Source organism: Muscardinus avellanarius (assembly GCF_963383645.1).
Source record: "Muscardinus avellanarius genome assembly, chromosome: 2".
Taxonomy (NCBI): Eukaryota; Metazoa; Chordata; class Mammalia; order Rodentia; family Gliridae; genus Muscardinus; species Muscardinus avellanarius.
The window spans coordinates 202,204,945-202,225,341 of NC_137787.1; the positions used below are offsets into that span (position 1 = coordinate 202,204,945).

Sequence of the window (20,397 nt, forward strand, 5' to 3'; positions counted from 1 at the left end):
TTTTTTAAAGCAACTAGCTCCAACCAACCATGAAGTTCAGGTGGTGGCAGCAGTCCAAAACTCACCCTATACAGTCAGACAGAACTGGCAGATGTTTTATACCCCCCTCCTCATGCCAGGAGGGCAGCCTTTCTGCCAATATCAGTAGGTGCAAGTTCGGTATTATCAGTCGGAGCTACCGGGGTGGCCGGAGGGGCCCTGGGACACAGTGCCTTCCTAGTCCAGGATTTTGAAAATAAGCTCAAAATAACAGTAGATGCCACTTCCGCCTCCATAGAATCCCTTCAGTGACAGGTCACCTCCCTGGCAAAGGTGGCTCTACAGAATAGGCGAGCATTAGATTTACTGACTGCAAGAAAAGAGGCACTTGCCTCTTCCTTGGGGGAGAGGGTTGCTACTTTATTAATAAATCAGGCCAACTCGAACAAAACCTTAGTATCCTCAACAAGCTCAGGAGTGATTCAAAACAGAGAGCTCGAGTGCCTGGCCCACGGAGCTGGATAGGAAACCCCCTCCTGACCTGGATAATGCCCCTGGTGGGGCCGGTTGTTATTGTTTGGTTTCTATGTGCAGTCGCACCCTGCTTTCTCAAGTTTGTAAAGAACCGTGTTAAGGAATTGTCTTGGGTTTCTTTCCATCAACTCCGGCTCCACCAATATCCACCACAAAGAAGGCTACAGAAGCAAAGATTTGCTTCAGTATCTACAAGGACCAGTGGGGAATGTGGAAGAAAAGGAGACTCAATTTGTTCTCACCTGGCACTACCCTGTAACTGAATTCCCCTCCCTCTTCCTGTTTCCAACAGTAAATCTAAAGTTTAACCTTGCTCCTCTAAGAATGACTCCACTACTCTCAGCAGGGAGGAGACTACCCCTTCCCCCAACAAGGCTTATCTCTAACTAAAATTTCTGTGTGGTGTCCCCTCCCCCAACACCTCCTAACCGGCGAATTACGCTTCTGTAACCCGCTTGCCTACCCCTTATCAGCCTCCTACCCCGGGCAGTCAACGCACCCCTCTGGTCTGATTACAGACTGAGGGCTCCACTGCTGGCCAGCTAATAAAGGCTTCAATTGGCACATTTCCCTTGGGCTCTCAAGTCTCTCATTTCTTGCAAACTGTGCATACAACAGCACCACAAAAATAAATAAATAAATAAGCAGGGGGCCGCGGGGCTCTGCAGTGGCCACGCATCGATGGGAACACCCTAGAGATTCTATGGGCGTGAGGGGGACATGGGCGGAAGGCAAGAGAACCAGCTCCCCAAAAAAACACAGCTCCTCCTTCGACTTCACGTTCACGGGGTCACCATCAAGCCATCCAGCACTTGTCTCCAAGCTAGAGAAACCTAAGATAACCCAGGAGCTCAGAAGTGCATGAGGCTGACACTGTGGCCCGAGGTGGAAGGGGGGGACAGCAGAGGGGATGGCCCAGGGCAGCGGTCACAGTGCCCCAGAGGGCCCGCCACTGGGCTGCCCGGGGGCTCGGGTCCCCATCAGACCCCACATTAGCAACAGTCCTACATCCCAGAATCCCGGGGCTGGCGGAGACCCTGGCTGGTAACCAGGGCCCAGGGCGTGTGGAGGAACCGGAGTGGGGTCCTCAGCACAGGGGAGCCATGTGCAACAGCATCGGCCGGGCTCAGCTCGGGCAGGATGGCTCTCTGGCCCACGTAAGAACCAGGCCTGTAGCGCAGCCTGGGAGAGCCTGCTTTCCGTGAGGACTCCCAGGTCGAGGACCCAGTCCACACCCAACATTGTACTGGTGTGGTTTCTAGGGAACAGCCTTCTCTGCAGCTGTGCTCTGTGGCTCTGACAGTCTCATGTCCTAAGCACTCTGGAATTCTGGACCGCACTTGAAAGGCTGGTACAGGCTGCTCGGAGGAGCAGGCTTCCCAGAGTCCTGGCCTCCTCGCCAGCTCTTTCTTCTCTCCCCCTCTGTGCCCTGGGCTTCCCGCCGGCTGGCTGAGCATGCTCCTCCTCGCGGCCTGCTTGCGGGTCCTGGGTGCACAGGGCCTCAGCTCGTCCCGCCCCTCCTGCCCTTTGCCCTCCCGCTCCCATCGCTCAGCTCTATCATGGCTTCCCAGGCCCATGGGCTGGCCCTCCTCTGCTTTCTCCTCGGACTCCAGGGATCCCTGGCTGCAGGTACTGGGCTCTGTCCCTCTGGGGAGGGCTTCCTCATGAAGGGGTGAGAAGGGCAGCCGGGCTGGGGCAAGACCTCGCCTCTGTCCCCACCTCCCAGCAGCCAACTCCCAGAGCAAACAGCAGCCAGCTGTTGCGGAGGGGCCCGTTGGAAAGGCAGGCGGCGGCTGGTTGTTTTTCCAGAACTTTTAGGAGCAGGGGTGCTTGCCCCCGCCTTGTGGTACCTGCCTACGGGCTGCGATAGAGCTGAGCCGAGGAGTGGGCTCCAGGTCAGGTGTGTCGGGTCAGCCTGGGGGTCACTGGGCCCCAGGGCTTGGCCACCACCATGGCTGCGGGCCATGGCCATGGTCCTCAGGGTGAGAGCTCCTGAGTGTGTGCGTGCGTGTGTGCGTGCGTGCGTGTGTCCATGCGTGCGTGTATGGGTGTGTGCGTGGAGCACTGCTGAGTCTCACCGGCCTGGCTGTGGCCAGTGCCGTCCTTCTGCAAAGAACTGGCCTGGGGTCCCAGAGACGTGGGAGCCTGTGCTACTCGGTGGGTACAGTGTGCCAGGGAAAGAGCATTTCTTGTCCAAAAGACAGTTAACACCAGGTCACCCCTGGGGCAGCACAGGGCCCACATGCCTCACAGCTTTGGTCTGGTCTGTCCCTCCCAGACTCTCTCTGGAAGCCCTGGTTGCTTTGTTATCTCTTTCTTCTTTTTCTCTTTTGGGGGAGGGAGAACTTTCTGCCTCTGAGCTACACCTCTAGCCCTACTTCATTTTTTATTTCGGAATGGTCTCACTAAGTTGCTGAGGCCAGCCTCGAACCTGTGATTTTCCTGTCTCAGCCTCCCAAGTAGCAGGATGGCAGGCGGCACAACCGCGGCTGGCTCTTGGTTGCCACGTCGCTCCAGCTCTCTGGAGCCTTCTCTGCTTTGTCCAAAGGTCCACGTCCAGCTCTGGCCAGCCACTGCGGTGGTGTGTCCCGGGGTCTCTCCACCCTTCCTGCCAGGGTGGCCTTCCTGCCCCCTGGGATCCTTGACCCTCGGGCCCTCCCCGTCTGTATTCCTAAGCTCTCCTTCCAAACCAGGCTGATTCCCTAGGAATGTAGACACGAGCAAATGCCCTTGGTTTTAAAGAAAAGGAATGTTTTCTTTCTTATTCCTGTGTGGCCCTTGGGTTCCTCCCCTTCCCTTCTTGGACTTAGTGACCAGACTCCCACTCCTGCCTTGCCTGTGGCCGCCCCTGCTGGCCTTGCCTGGTGACCAAGGCCACCTTTTCAGCCCTCTGGCGCGGCTGCCTCCCAGCGGGACGGCTGAGCTCCTTGGCACACCTCCTCTGACCATCTCCTCCAGACCCTTCGGGACTCAGACTGGTCTGCTACTGCTCACTCCCCCCAGGCGCCTCTGTTGCAGAGTGCGTCTTCCCACCCCTGCCGCCTCCCACACTGCCCTGGGGCAGGGCTCGTGGCCCAGGACAGACTTCCGGCCTCGAGGCAGTCCCAGCTCCAACCTCTGCATAACCTTCAATAACGTGAATATCTAAGGCTCCGTCTCCATGCGCTAGCCCAAGACACGACCCCACGCCCACTGGGTGTCCTAAAGAATTCCCAGCATGTGCAAACGTTGGGATGTCCCCACCCCGAGTGGCCTGGGGCGAATTCTGGCCTCACTAACCCCAAGGTGGCTCACAGGGCTGAGGAGAGGTGGCCGTGGAGGGTCAGGATGTATGGGCCGTGTGGCCTTAGAGACAGGCTTGGGCTCAGAGATGCACCCGGCCGGGTGGAGACGAGGACATCTGTGAGGTGCCAGACACCTGTGCATTCATATACACACTTTTGTGTATCCAAGAAAGAGATTGTGCACTATATGTGATTTCGTTTTTTATTTATTTATTTTTGCTCAGTGTGAGCCGTGTATTGCAGCACTGAAGGTCATTATTTGATTGTTTTAGACTACCATTACCAATAACATCCCTGTAACTAAGTTTTTATTAATGCTTTGAGTATTTCCTTAGCATAAATCCCTAAAGGTGAGGATAACCAGGTCAAAACAAGATAAATATGCTGAATTTCCACTTTCTGAGTATATCGCCACGTGCTCGTCCAATATCCCTACGCCCTGCTGCTGGTCCCCAGCCATCCGTAAGAAGCACACGGGTGTTGAGCCCAGCCAGGCCGGGCTGTGTCGTTCAGGGTGGAGGGAGCCAGCTCTTCTGTCACTCATGAAAGGCAAGAACCCGCGAATTCCATCACTGAGTGGGAAGCCAGTGTGGAGGGTCGTCTCCACAGCGCACTGGGATGATCCAGCGAGGGTGGGGGCTTCCACTGGCACATGGGACCATCCAGTGTGGGGTCTTTGCATCACTCAGTGGGACCAGACCAGTGTGGATGACTTCCATGAGGCAGATCCGTGGTGGGTGGTTTCCATGAGGGGGATCCAGTGTGGGTGGTTTCCATGAGGGGGATCCAGTGTGGGTGGTTTCCATGAGGGGGTCCATTGGGGGAGGTTCCATGAGGTAGATCTAGTGGGGGAATTCATGAGGCAAATCCAGTGTGGATGGTTTCCATGAGATGGATCTGGTGTGGGTGGTTTCCATGAGGGGGATCCATTGTGGGTGGTTTCCATGAAACAGATCCAATATGAGTAGTTTCCATGAGGTAGATCCAGTGTGGGGGTTTTCTATGAGGCGGAGCCAATGTAGGTGGTCTCCAGGAGGCAGATCCAGTGAGGGGGGTTTCCATGAGGGGATCCAGTGGGTGGTTTCCAGGAGGCGGAGCATGTGGGTAGCTTTCATTGCTGAGTTGGGAGGAGGTGGCTGTAGATAGTGCCCATGCCGCCTGGGCATGGCAGGCTGCCAGTGTGCCATGGGACCTTCCATTTCTCAGTCTTCATCAGACAGGAGGAGGCACACAGCATCCTCCACAGGCAAAAGCGCGCCAACTCGTTCCTGGAGGAGCTGCGGCCGGGCTCCCTGGAGCGGGAGTGCAAGGAGGAGCAGTGCTCGTTTGAGGAGGCCCGTGAGATCTTCAGGACCCCCGAGCGGACAGTGAGTGCCCCCGGTGGGTGTGCTGGGTGCCACCTACCTGTGCAGGGAGGCTCTGTATCTGGAGACTCTGGGGTGCGCCTGTGTCTTGGGGTCTGTCTCTCCGCTTTTGTGGTTGTGAGCACTCACAGCAAAGGTGAGCACACGGTGGCCCCGGGATGCACGGCGCTCACTCAGGACCACTTAAGTTTCCTCTACCACTCCCTGGTTCCAAGGGCACCCTGCAGGCATACCCTGTCCCTATTCTCGGCCACGCTGTTTATGATAGTTTTTACACCAGAAAATATCATTGGAAAAGCATGTTTGCTGTGTCCCTTGTCCTCCTGAGAATTTCCCCCAAACACCTAAGAGACCTAGGTTTCCCTCGCATCACAGACACCACTCACAGGACAGGTGTGGTGAGAAACTGGCCCGCTCAACCCTCTTGCTGACGCACCAGTGGCAGGACCTACTCAGGGAACACGGATGTGAGGAACACTCCAGTAGTCATGGCTTCCTCCAACACACTTGGCCGTGTGCACGCAGCCGTCTTCATTTCAGATCACTTTCTAAGAGATGGTATCTGAGCACCCTTGAACATCTGTCTTCAGAAGCTTTTTACCAAAAGTGTGGTTTGGGATATGACGAGAAGACAAGGACTCTAGGGGCAGGGTTGTTCCAGGGTATTGTTGTGAAGACATCTTGGACCAATAGGAGCCGATCATGGCTTCTGGAGCAATTGTGAGGCGTCCCTTGAAACCCTCGAGTCAGTGTTCATTCTTCATGAGCCTTTGTCACCAGCCCTGACTCATGACACAACTCACACACAAAGGACACCTCACAGGATGCCTCACCTCTCATTCCAGGCTACCTCACACTCACAGGAGGCCCCACACTCACAGGACACCTCACACAGGAGGCCTCACACTCACAGGAGGCCTCACACTCACAGGACAATTCACACTCACAGGACACCTCACACTCACAGGACACCTCACACAGGAGGCCTCACACTCACAGGAGGCCTCACACTCACAGGACACCTCACACAGGAGGCCTCACACTCACAGGACACCTCACACTCACAGGACACCTCACACTCACAGGAGGCCTCATACTCACAGGACGCCTCACACTCACAGGAGGCCTCACACTCACAGGACACCTCACACAGGAGGCCTCATACTCACAGGACGCCTCACACTCACAGGACACCTCACAATCACAAGATGCCTCACACTCACAGGACACTTCACACTCACAGGACACCTCACACAGGAGGCCTCATACTCACAGGACACCTCACACTCACAGGACGCCTCACACTCACAGGACGCCTCACACTCACAGGACACCTCACACAGGAGGCCTCACACTCACAGGACACCTCACACTCATAGGACACCTCACACAGGAGGCCTCACACTCACAGGATGCCTCACACTCATAGGACACCTCACACAGGAGGCCTCGCACTCACAGGACGCCTCACACTCACAGGATGCCTCACACTCACAGGAGGCCTCACATTCACAGGACGCCTCACACTCATAGGATGCCTCACACTCACAGGACAATTCACACTCACAGGACAACTCACACTCATAGGACACCTCACACAGGAGGCCTCACACTCACAGGAGGCCTCACACTCATAGGACACCTCACACAGGAGGCCTCGCACTCACAGGACGCCTCACACTCACAGGATGCCTCACACTCACAGGAGGCCTCACATTCACAGGAGGTCTCACACAGGACACCTCACACTCACAGGACAATTCACACTCATAGGACACCTCACACTCATAGGACACCTCACACAGGAGGCCTCGCACTCACAGGACGCCTCACACTCACAGGATGCCTCACACTCACAGGAGGCCTCACATTCACAGGAGGTCTCACACAGGACACCTCACACTCACAGGACAATTCACACTCACAGGACACCTCACACTCATAGGACACCTCACACAGGAGGCCTCACACTCACAGGAGGCCTCACACTCATAGGACACCTCACACAGGAGGCCTCACACTCACAGGAGGCCTCATACTCACAGGACACCTCACACTCACAGGACACCTCACACAGGAAGCCTCACACTCACAGGACACCTCACACTCACAGGAGGCCTCACACTCACAGGACACCTCACACTCACAGGATGCCTCACACTCACAGGATGCCTCATACTCACAGGATGCCTCACACTCATAGTATGCCTCATACTCACAGGATGCCTCACACTCACAGGACGCCTCACACTCATAGGACACCTCACACAGGATGCCTCACACTCATAGGACACCTCACACAGGATGCCTCACACTCATAGGACATCTCACACAGGAGGCCTCACATTCACAGGACACCTCACACTCACTAGACGCCTCACACTCACAGGACGCCTCACACTCACAGGACGCCTCACACTCACAGGAGGCCTCACACAGGACACCTTACACTCACAGGACACCTCACACTCATAGGACACCTCACACAGGAGGCCTCACACTCATAGGAGGCCTCACACTCATAGGACACCTCACACAGGAGGCCTCACACTCACAGGAGGCCTCACACAGGAGGCCTCACACTCACAGGAGGCCTCACATTCACAGGAGGCCTCACACAGGAGGCTTCACACTCACAGGATGCCTCACACTCACAGGACACCTCACACAGGAGGCCTCATACTCAAAGGACACCTCACACTCACAGGACACCTCACACTCACAGGATGCCTCACACTCACAGGACGCCTCACACTCACAAGACACCTCACACTCACAGGACGGCTCATACTCACAGGACACCTCACACTCACAGGACGCCTGACACTCACAGGATGCCTCACACAGGACACCTTACACACACACGACACCTCACACACATAGGACACCTCACACAGGAGGCCTCACACTCACAGGAGGCCTCACACAGGAGGCCTCACACACACAGGAGGCCTCACACTCACAGGAGGCCTCACATTCACAGGAGGCCTCACACAGGAGGCCTCACACTCACAGGACACCTCACACTCACAGGAGGCCTCATACTCACAGGACACCTCAACTCACAGTATGCCTCACACTCACAGGATGCCTCATACTCACAGGATGCCTCACACAGGAGGCCTCACACTCACAGGACACCTCACACTCATAAGACACCTCACACAGATGCCTCACACTCACAGGAGGCCTCACACTCATAGGACACCTCACACAGGAGGCCTCACACTCACAGGACGCCTCACACTCACAGGACACCTCACACTCACAGGACACCTCACACTCACAGGACACCTCACACTCACAGGAGGCCTCACATTCACAGGATGCCTCACACTCACAGGACAATTTACACTCACAGGACACCTCACACTCATAGGACACCTCACACAGGAAGCCTCATACTCAAAGGATACCTCACACTCACAGGAGGCCTCACACTCACAGGACGCCTCACACTCACAGGATGCCTCATACTCACAGGATGCCTCACACAGGAGGCCTCACACTCACAGGACGCCTCACACTCATAGGACACCTCACACAGGAGCCTCATACTCAAAGGATACCTCACACTCACAGGACACCTCACACTCACAGGATGCCTCACACTCACAGGACACCTCACACTCACAGGACGCCTCACACTCACAGGATGCCTCATACTCACAGGATGCCTCACATAGGAGGCCTCACACTCACAGGACGCCTCACACTCATAGGACACCTCACACAGGAAGCCTCATACTCAAAGGATACCTCACACTCACAGGACACCTCACACTCACAGGATGCCTCACACTCACAGGACACCTCACACTCACAGAATGCCTCACACTCACAGGACACCTCACACTCACAGGACGCCTCACACAAGACGCCTCACACAGGAGGCCTCACACTCACAGGACGCCTCACACTCATAAGACACCTCACACAGGATGCCTCACACTCACAGGAGGCCTCACACTCATAGGATACCTCACACAGGAGGCCTCACACTCACAGGACGCCTCACACCACTCACAGGACGCCTCACACTCACAGGACGCCTCACATTCACAGGATGCCTCACACTCACAGGATGCCTCACACTCACAGGACGCCTCACACTCACAGGACACCTCACACAGGAGGCCTCATACTCAAAGGACACCTCACACTCACAGGACACCTCACACTCACAGGATGCCTCACACTCACAGGACACCTCACACTCACAGGAGGCCTCACATTCACAGGAGGTCTCACACAGGACACCTCACACTCACAGGACAATTCACACTCACAGGACACCTTACACTCATAGGACACCTCACACAGGAGGCCTCATACTCAAAGGACACCTCACACTCACAGGACACCTCACACTCACAGGATGCCTCACACTCACAGGACACCTCACACTCACAGGACGCCTCACACTCACAGGATGCCTCACACTCACAGGACGCCTCATACTCACAGGATGCCTCACACAAGACGCCTCACACAGGAGGCCTCACACTCACAGGATGCCTCACACTCATAAGACACCTCACACAGGAGGCCTCACACTCACAGGAGGCCTCACACTCATAGGATACCTCACACTCACAGGAGGCCTCACACTCACAGGATGTCTCACACTCACAGGACGCCTCACACTCACAGGACGCCTCACACTCACAGGAGGCCTCACATTCACAGGATGCCTCACACTCACAGGACACCTCACATAGGAGGCCTCACACTCACAGGACGCCTCACACTCACAGGACACCTCACACAGGAGGCCTCATACTCAAAGGACACCTCACACTCACAGGACACCTCTAACTCACAGGATGCCTCACACTCACAGGACACCTCACACTCACAGGACACCTCACACAGGAGGCCTCACACTCACAGGACACCTCACACTCACAGGACGCCTCACACTCACAGGATGCCTAATACTCACAGGATGCCTCACACGCACAAGACGCCTCACACAGGACGCCTCACACTCACAGGACGCCTCACACTCATAGGATGCCTCACACTCACAGGAGGCCTCACACTCATAGGACACCTCACACAGGAGGCCTCACACTCACAGGATGCCTCACACTCACAGGACACCTCACACTCACAGGACACCTCACACTCACAGGACACCTCACACAGGAAGCCTCACACTCACAGGACACCTCACACTCACAGGACACCTCACACAGGAAGCCTCACACTCACAGGACACCTCACACTCACAGGACACCTCACACAGGAAGCCTCACACTCACAGGACACCTCACACTCATAGGACACCTCACACAGGAGGCCTCACACTCATAGGACACCTCACACTCACAGGACACCTCACACTCACAGGACGCCTCACACTCACAGGACACCTCACACAGGAAGCCTCACACTCACAGGACACCTCACACAGGAAGCCTCACACTCACAGGACACCTCACACTCACAGGACACCTCACACTCATAGGACACCTCACACAGGAGGCCTCACACTCACAGGACGCCTCACACTCATAGGACACCTCACACAGGAGGCCTTACACTCACAGGACACCTCACACTGATAGGACACCTCACACAGGAGGCCTCACACTCACAGGATGCCTCATACTCATAGGACACCTCACACAGGAGGCCTCACACTCACAGGAGGCCTCACACAGGACGCCTCACACGGGAGGCTTCACACTTACAGGACACCTCACACTCACAGGAGGCCTCACACAGGATGCCTCACACTCACAGGTTGCCTCACACTCATAGGACACCTCACACAGGACACCTCACACTCACAGGAGGCCTCACACAGGACGCCTCACACTCATAGGACACCTCACACAGGAGGCCTCACACTCACAGGATTCCTCACACTCACAGGATGCCTCAAACTCACAGGATGCCTCACACTCACAGGACACCTCACACTCACAGGACGCCTCACACTCATTGGACACCTCACACATGAGGCCTCACACTCACAGGACACCTCACACAGGAGGCCTCATACTCACAGGATTTATCACACTCGCAGGATTCCTCACACTCACAGGATGTCTCACACTCACAGGATGTCTCACACTCACAGGACGCCTCACACAGGATTCCTCACACTCACAGGACACCTCACACTCACAGAACACCTCACACTCACAGGATTTCTCACACTCACAGGATGCCTCACACTCACAGGACACCTTACAGTCACAGGATTCCTCACACTCACAGGATGCCTCACACTCACAGGACACCTTACAGTCACAGGATTCCTCACACTCACAGGATGCCTCACACTCACAGGACACCTCACACTCACAGGACACCTCACACTCACAGGATTCCTCACACTCACAGGATGCCTCACACTCACAGGACACCTTACAGTCACAGGATTCCTCATACTCACAGGATGCCTCACACTCACAGGACACCTCACATAGGATTCCTCACACTCACAGAACGCCTCACACTCACAGGACACCTCATACTCACAGGACGCCTCACACTCATAGGACACCTCACACAGGAGGCCTCACACTCACAGGACACCTCACACTCACAGGATTCCTCACACTCACAGGATGTCTCATACTCACAGGACACCTTACAGTCACAGGATTCCTCACACTCACAGAACGCCTCACACTCACAGGACACCTCACACAGGAGGCCTCACACTCATAGGACATCTCACACTCACAGGACACTTCACCTCACACGAGGTGGCACACTAAGAGGACTTCATGTGCATTGGAAACCTCACCTTACAGGATGCCTCACACCCACAGGACTCTTCACTGCAGACACCTTACACTCAGGGGCCTCATGCTCACAGGGCCTCTCACCTCACAGGAGGTCTCACACTCAAGGGTATCTCACCTCATAGGACATTCCATGCTCACTGGACACCTCACACTGTTCTCCTCACACAAAAGCTTCACCTCACAGGACACCTCACCTCACAGGATGCCTCACACTCACAGGACACTTTGCCCCACTGGGTGCCATACCTCACAGGAAACCTCACACCCACAGGACTCTTCGCACTTTCAAGACACCTAACACACTTCTCACATTCACAGGACACCTCACATCATGGGATTCCTCACATTCGGACACCTCACACAGTTCTCCTCACACTCAAGGGCTCTCACCTCACAGGACACCTCACCTCACACCCCCTGAATTCCTCACACTCAGGGACACCTCATGCCACACACTCCCAGGGCTCCTCACCTCACACTCAGAGGGTGTCGGCTGGAGGCAAGCATGACTCTCTCCAGGCTGGCTGAGGAGGCCTATGGGACCCCCCCTTTTAGTTTTCAAAGCGTTTCAACGTTTCTCATCTGTCTTATTCTCACAAGAACCCTCTGAGTTCAAGTTCAGTTAGCCAAGATTTGGAATCAATTTTCATCCATCGAGCTCTTCTCAGTTTGTGGAGCTCTTCTAAATCTATGACTCCCTTCCTCACATCAGCCCTGAGTGTGCATAGCCCCCAGGAGATGGAGGCCCACGACCTGTGTGTCTTGTGCCAAGTCGCAGCTGCAGAAAGCAGAGTCCGGAATTGGACTCAGTTGTTCTGATTAGTGGAAGGAGACATGAGATCTCTGGAAGCTGTGGGTGTCCTGGGGAGGGGGACTAGAAAATGCCCCCCTCCAGATGAGCCTCTGTCTTCTCCTGAAAAATCTGGCTTCCTACTAGGCGTGGTGGTACACACTTGCAATCCCTGAGCTTGGGAGGCTGAGACAGGAGGATCGCACAGGTTCAAAGCCAGCCTCAGCTTCTTAGTGAGGCTCTCAACAACTTAGTGAGACCCTGCTTTCCAAGTAAAGTATAAAATAGGTCTGGGAGTGTAGCCCGGAGGTAGAAAAGCCCCTGGGTTCCACCCCAGTACCACACATACACACACACACACACACACACACACACACACACACACACAATCTGGCGGAACCCCTTGTAAGGACATAGGTCATGAGCTCCGGGGGAGCTGTAGCTGCTGCCGCCTCTGCATGTGTCTCACGTGGCTTCCTCTTGTTCCCTCAGAAACAGTTCTGGATTTCTTACACAGGTGAGTAGGTCACAGGCCATTTGCTCCTCGCCACCAGTCCTTCTCCCCAGCACACTAACTCTACCTCACCCACAGATGGAGACCAGTGTGCTTCGAATCCTTGCCAGAATGGGGGCACCTGCGAGGACCAGCTCCAGTCCTACGTCTGCTTCTGCCTCCCCGACTTCGAGGGCCGGAACTGCGAGACCAGTGAGGCTAGCTTCCCGCCCGTAGCTCGCCAACAGGGCCTGGCCCAGGGCAGTGGGCCTGGCCAACTCTGCTCCAGGCGCACAGCACGGTTGGGGCTGGGGCCCGCCTGGCCTTGGTCCATGGGAGGTGGCTCTAGGGCACGCGAAAGCCCCTCTCCAAACAAGGGTCTTCAATCTAGAGGCCTAAGATCCCGCCTCCTGCTCCATGTCCCCTTTGGCTACCAGCCCTGGGAAACCCCATGGGCTGGAGAGGGCTGGGCTGGGGCCAGGTCGCATTGAGCCTTGGTCCCCTTAGGCAAGGCAGCAGTGAGCTTCACTTTTCACCTTCCCTACCTACTCTTACAAAAGCATGGGGCAGTTTTACAGCTCTGAATATTAAATTATCACAGCTAGGCGTGGCGGCGCACATTTGTAATCCCAGTACTTGGGGCCTCCTGGCCCCAGCCCCAACCGTGCTGAGACGAGGACTGCAGATTCACAGCCAACCTCAGCTACTTAGCGAGGACCTCCACAACTTAGTTAGACCTTGTTTCAAAATAAAGAATAAAAGATAGGGCTGGAAATGTAGTTCAGAACTAGAATTCCCCTGGGTTCTATCCCCAGTACCCCCAACACACACACACACACAATTATCACAAGCTTGGCACTTGCCCGGGTGGCCCCCCAGAACTCGTTTATTACAGAGCAAGGTACGCTAAAGCTGCAAAGGGCCCAGGTGCCAGTGGTCTGCAGACCTCGGTCTCCCGAGTGACCTGTGACGAGGCTTGTGGAGTTCTGCCAACCTGGACCGCTCAGGCCTCGTCACGCAGCCGTGGCTGACTGCCACCCAGCTCCAGCCCCGCAGACCCAGAGCCCACCGTCAGTCACATTGCAACTGGGTCACCTGGCATGATCCCAAGAGAACAGTAGCATTCCCGCCGAGCAGGCTATCCCAAGGTCACCTCCTGGAGCCGAGGGCCCAGGCGGCCTCCCTCCGGACCAGCACTACTTGCCACATACAAGCACTCGGACACCAAGGAGTCTTCTGGACCCCACCACCTCCTGCTCTCAGGGAATGGAGACGAGCTGAGTGAGGGGTCACTGCCGGGCCTGGGCCTGGCCGGCGTTGGCCTTGCTGAGCCCTGGTCCCGTCTTCTAGGACAGCCATTCTCGCTGGAGCCCTGGGCTCGCTCACGGAGCCGACTTCCAATGCCCACATTAAGCAAAACTGGATGATAGTTCCTCGTCCTCTGCCAGGACCAAGAACACGGTGGCTCGTGCTGGGGCCAGCTGCTGCCAGGCCGTCTCCTCCTCTGGCCGTCTCACTGGTCAGCCCAGTTCTGTGGACACTTGTTTTTGGTACTGCAGATTGAACTCAGGGGCATTCTACCTCCAGGCTACACCCCCAGCCCTTTTTATTTATTTTCTGTGTGTAGTACTGGGGATTGAACCCAGGAGCATTCTACCTCTGAACTATGCCTCCAGCCCTATTTTTGTGTGTGTGGTGTACTAGTAATGGAACCCAGGGCCATTCTACCTCTGAGCTACACCCGCAGCCCCATTTTTTTATTCTTTATTTTGAAACAGGGTCTCACTGAGTTGCAGAGGGCCTCACTAAGTAGCTGAGGTTGGCCACGAACCACAGTCCTCCTGTCTCAGCTTCCCAAGTATTGGGATTGCAAGTGTGTGTTTACCATGCCCAACTCGTGAACACTTTCACTGTTCCCAGGGAACTTGTAGCTCTCCCCAGGACCCCTACCCAGCACACCACAATGCCGGTCCTGGAGCTATGTGAGCAGCCTGCATCCCCCAAATGCCTTTGCGGCCGGTCTGCGCCCCAGAAGCAAGGTTGCTGTGTGTGTGGCTCCCCCAGCTCCAGGCCTTGTCGTTCTGGGTCCACCCTCAGCGGGTGGCTGACCACCGCCAGAGCCAGCTTCCTGGCCCTGCTCAGGTCCCTCTCAGGCTGTCCCCTCTTCCCCAGACAAGGACGCCCAGCTGATCTGTGTGAACGACAACGGCGGCTGCCAGCAGTACTGCAGCGACCGCGTGGGGGCCAAGCGCTCCTGTCAGTGCCACGAGGGGTACACGCTGCTGCCAGATGGGGTGTCCTGCATGCCCACAGGTAACAGGCTGCACCGGCTGTTGCTGCTCATGCGCCAGGCAGCAGTCACCAGCCCTGGCCCGCTGCGCGGTCTTTGGCTAACGGATGGGGCTTGCCGCCTGCTGAGGCTCTGCTTGGAGCTAGGAGCAGAGAGACCAGGGACAAAGGCTGTGACCCGAATGCAGACCCACGCCTCAGTGCACAGCACAGGCACCCACCCGGGCAGCTCCCAGCGCCATCCTGTGAGGCTCTGTGCACCCCTGCCGCACTGCAGGCCTCTGTGTGGTACCTGAGCCTCGTGAACATGCCCTGTGCCCGCTGTGGCAAAACCCAGGACTCCAGGGTGTAATAAAGGAGAGGACATCGCCTCCAAACCCACCTTGAACAAATGGGCTGCAATTCCAAAGGCGAGTCACCCCAAGCACGGCGTCTCCTCAGAGGAAGCCGTGCCCAGCCTGACCGGAGGCCTGAGTCTCAGCCAAGCCTCCTCCAAGCATTCTTACGATTCCAAGAACTTAATTGTGCAGGCTGAGACAGAAGAATGAGGTCAGATAACAAGACTGCTTGTGCTGTCAGTTCATCTGTAGACAGCCCACCATGTGCCTTTTAGCAAACCCAAGTGAAGGCTCTTCCTCCCTGGGAAAAGCCAACAGGCCTCAGCTCTAGGCAATAGGACCCCTGCCCTTCCGAAGCCAGCCCCAGCCTGTCTCCACCTCAGGCAGCTTCCACAGGGCCCTTCCAGGTTTGCCCCTGCCCCCAGCCCCAAAGAGAAGATGCGGTGCCCTCCTCCCCGGCCTGGGCCCTCCCGCAGCTCTGGAGGGAGCCCGGGCAGACAGCCTCCGCGTCTCTCGGGGCACTTTGCTGCCGAGACTCTGACCTCCAGCACCTTCCTTCTCATAAACCTGGCCTCTCGCCGGCTTTTGTTTTAACAGTTGAATATCCATGTGGGAAAATACCCATACTGGAAAAGAGAAATGCCAGTGGCCCCCAAGGCCGGATTGTGGGGGGCAGGCTGTGCCCCAAAGGGGAGTGTCCATGGCAGGTAAGATCTCCCTGGCCCCAGTGCCCAATCTGGGTGTACAGCTTCAGGATTCCCACCCCAGGCACTTGGAGGTTCCCAATAGGAGCTCACTGACCCCACAGACTGGGCGGGGTGGGCAGGCGGCCCACCCCCCAGCCCACAGAAGACGCCTCGTTCCTGTGGGAGCTGCAGGGAATGGTGTGGGATGCCCAAAGCCGCCTGCAGACCCTGCCGGGGACGGCAGAACCCAGCGCTGGCATCACATTGCCCGCCAGAGCCAGGCCTGCGGTCCTCAGAGACCCAAATGCAGAAGGGAAGCTCCGCACAGCAGCAGCGCCCGGGCCTCAGGGAGCGGAATTGCCGGGGCCACGGCAGCAGCAGCATGGCCTGTGTCTGCCTGTGTGTCTCCCAGGCTGTGCTCCTGAAGAACGGTGAGCTGCTGTGCGGGGGCGCCCTGCTAGGCCCCAGCTGGGTGGTGTCTGCTGCCCACTGCTTCGACAAGATCCGGAGCTTGAAGACGCTGACCTTGAAGGTGGTGTTGGGTAGGTGGTGCCCGCTTGCCCTGAGGGCAGATCTTGAATGACAGTGACCCAGAGGTTCAGCTCCGGCCCCTCCACAGCAACCTTCCTGCCCAGATGAGTGTCCAGGAGGGGCAGGCTGATGGGCCACCCTCCTCGCCACCACCTCCCACTCCCAGATGAAATGCAAGAAAACTAGGGCATGTTGCTGCACCCGCATCTCACTTTTGGCCCCCAGTCCCCATGGGGCAGGTCCTCCGCCCAGTGGGTTTATGGACCAGACTGGGGCGGGGTTGAGGAGAGGCCAGGCCTGGTCTGGGGAGAACACTGGGAAACAGAGTACTCTCCCCTTACCCATGGCAGCCTCCCAGAGCCCCCACACCCCAGGTTCCTGTTCCTACCCTCTCGTGAGAGCCCACAGCGGTCCCTGGGCGAGGCTCTGCTGGTGGCCCCAGGGAGGGGTGGCTGCAGAAGCCCCAGCTCCAGCAGTGCCCAGATGCACGGGCTCCAGGCGGGGAAGTGGGGTGGGAGCAGGGCCTGACCACTGCCCCCCCCCAGGCGAGCATGACCTCAGTGAAGTCGACAGTGTAGGTGAGCAGCACCGGGAGATGGTGCAGGTCATCGTGCCCGACAAATACGTCCGGGGCAAGACTGACCACGACATCGCCCTGCTCCGCCTGGACCAGCCTGTGAACCTCACCGACTACGTGGTGCCCCTCTGCCTGCCCGAGAGGACCTTCTCCGAGAACACACTGGCCTACATCCGCTTCTCAAGGGTCAGCGGCTGGGGCCAGCTGCTGGACCGCGGCGCCACGGCCCTGGAGCTCATGGCCATTGAGGTGCCCAGGCTGATGACCCAGGACTGCCTAGAGCAGTCCAAGCAGAGGCCAGACACCCCAGCCATCACAGAGAACATGTTCTGCGCCGGCTACCTGGACGGCAGCAAAGATGCATGCAAGGGCGACAGTGGTGGCCCGCACGCCACCTACTACCGCGGCACCTGGTTCCTGACCGGTGTGGTCAGCTGGGGCGAGGGATGTGCAGCCGTGGGCCACACTGGCGTGTACACCAGGGTATCCCGGTACACGGAATGGCTGAACAGGCTCATGGACTCCAAGCCCCACAGGGGTCTCCTGCGAGCCCCGTTCCCCTAGCTCCTCAGGCAGCCAGCCTGCCCTGCGCAGGAGCGGCCCTGCCTCAAACCCCACCTGCTCTTCACAGCTCTTGGTGTGGAGGAGGAGGGGACAGAGACCGGAGGAGCGAGCACGAGGAGGGGACAGAGACCGGAGGAGCGGGCACAGGGGCTGAGCGGGGAGAGACCAGGAGGGAGACTGGGGACTAGGGAGAGGAGGCCCAGGCAGCCAGGCCCAAGGACGAGGCCTGACCTCCCTGCCTGTCTCCCAGCAGCCTGTCCTGTCTGCATGTCATCTACTCTCACCTGGAGGCAGCAGGGCGCACACACACACACACACACACACGCACACGCACACACGCACATTCGCGCGCGCACACACACACACGCACACGCACATTCGCGCGCACACACACACGCACACACACGCACACACGCACACACACACGCACACATGCACATTCGCGCGCGCACACACGCGCACACACACACGCGCACACGCACACGCACACACGCACACACGCACATTCGCACGTGCACACACACGCACACGCACATTCGCGCGCGCGCACACACACGCACATTTGCGCGCGCGCACACACACACGCACACACGCACACACGCACACACGCACACACGCGCACACGCACGTGCACGCCTGCCAAGGCTGCTTCCTCCCTTCTTTTTTGTACCGGTATTGGATCCTCCTCTCCATTAAACAAGAAGCATCGCCAGTGCTGGGTGAGCGTCCTTCCGGGCCTCCCTCTGGTCATTTCTAGGTCGAGTGGCTGTTGGGGCTCCACAGACCCCACCGGCCACGTGCCTTCCCCGCCCAATGGCGAACGGCAGGGCCCTCTCAGCGCAGGCTCGGGGATGTCGGCTGCTCCTCTGACTTGTCCATAACTCACAGCATGGAGCCGAGCTGTGAGCTGCTCTTTTCTTTTTCAATTTCAACATCTCTGAAATGAGCGCTCTTGGTGGAGGCATTCTCTAAGCATGGGGGCTTCGTGGTGTCATCGCTGCGGCTCCCGTACCCCAGGGAGCCTCTCTCTGCTCCCTGCCTGTCCGGCCCTTATTCTCAGAGGCCTAAGAAGCCCCTGCCCATGAATCCCCAGGGCACACAGCAAACGCAGGTTCCCAGGTCCTGCCCCTTTGGACCAGATGGGGGAAGGACCCCAGGGCAGGGAGCCTTGAGACCACCGATGGTCTCAGGAGGAGCACAAGAGCAGCGGGCAGGGGCAAAGGGCTGCCTGGTGGCCCACTTGGACTCAGGCCAGTGTGGCTGAGAGAGCAGAGGTGGTGAGGTCTGCCTTTCTCAGGGCACCGGGGCACTGGTGGGCAGCATTTACTTTAGAGTAGACCAGGTCCACCAACCGCAGCCAAGGGCCCAGCCGGGGCTAGCTGTGTTTGGAAACACAGTTTCATTCTAACACACTCATCTGTTAGTGTCCATGGAATGGCTGGGCAAAGACCATCTAGCCAAGGCAAAGCCCAGCATGCCGGTGCTGGGCCTCTGCAGGAAAGGTCTGCTGGGCCTCGCCACACCAAGTCTCAACAGCCCCAGGCCCAGACCTCAGGTCTGCGTCGAGCCAGACATCACCATGAGTCTTTCTTATCGTTTGCGTGTGAAACGTCCCCAGAGAAGCCCATGTTTTAGGCTCTGCTGCCAGGTTCTGAGGCAGGGCCTGCCTGAAGGAGGTAGATCTCTGGGCTGTGGCCTTGTGCCTGGATCTGTCCCCAGCCCTCCTCTCCAGCTCTCTCTGCTTCTTGCCACCGTGAGTGAGAGCAGCTTTTCCTTCTCCACCGGGGCCTGTGCCCCAGCCTCCACCAATCTCCTACCTTGGAGCCAGCAACCATGAACTGAAACCTCTGAAACCAGCAGCCAATAAGCCTTCCTTCTCCACGTTATGCTTGTCAGGTACTTTTGGTCACAGGGACACAAAAGCTGACTCACACAATCCGGCTCTGCCTTGCCCTGGGCCAGGTCCTGGGCCTCGGCTTCCTTCTTGTGACTCAAGGGCCACTTCCGTGCTTGCTGTCAGGAGGACAGAGTCGGCCTCAAGACCAAGGACTGGCAGGCGCGGTGCCTATGGTGGTCTGCGGTAGAGCTGAGCTGCACACACAGATGCGTCAGACACCGGAAGGGAATTCTGCCATAGACTGTGCTGGGTCCCCTGTGGGGAGCCATTAAGGCTTTCCCCTTTAAGAATACTTCTGACTGTC

General features: G+C 57.3%; 1 protein-coding gene across 2 annotated transcripts; it reads left to right on the forward strand.

Annotated features, from left to right (window-relative positions):
- Positions 1-2,072: 2,072 nt before the first annotated feature.
- F7 (coagulation factor VII) lies at positions 2,073-18,196 on the forward strand (the record flags this gene model as incomplete). 2 transcript variants are annotated; one of them, XM_080689151.1, is made up of 8 exons in its annotated part: positions 2,073-2,142; positions 5,004-5,164; positions 13,211-13,235; positions 13,311-13,424; positions 15,384-15,524; positions 16,436-16,545; positions 16,937-17,066; positions 17,601-18,196. In XM_080689151.1, 8 exons carry the CDS (start codon positions 2,073-2,075, stop codon positions 18,194-18,196), a joined length of 1,347 nt encoding a protein of 448 aa, XP_080545277.1. The 2 variants fall into 2 exon arrangements, with proteins under 2 accessions (XP_080545277.1, XP_080545278.1); XM_080689152.1 differs by lacking the exons at positions 5,004-5,164; positions 13,211-13,235.
- Between the last annotated feature and the right edge of the window lie 2,201 nt (positions 18,197-20,397).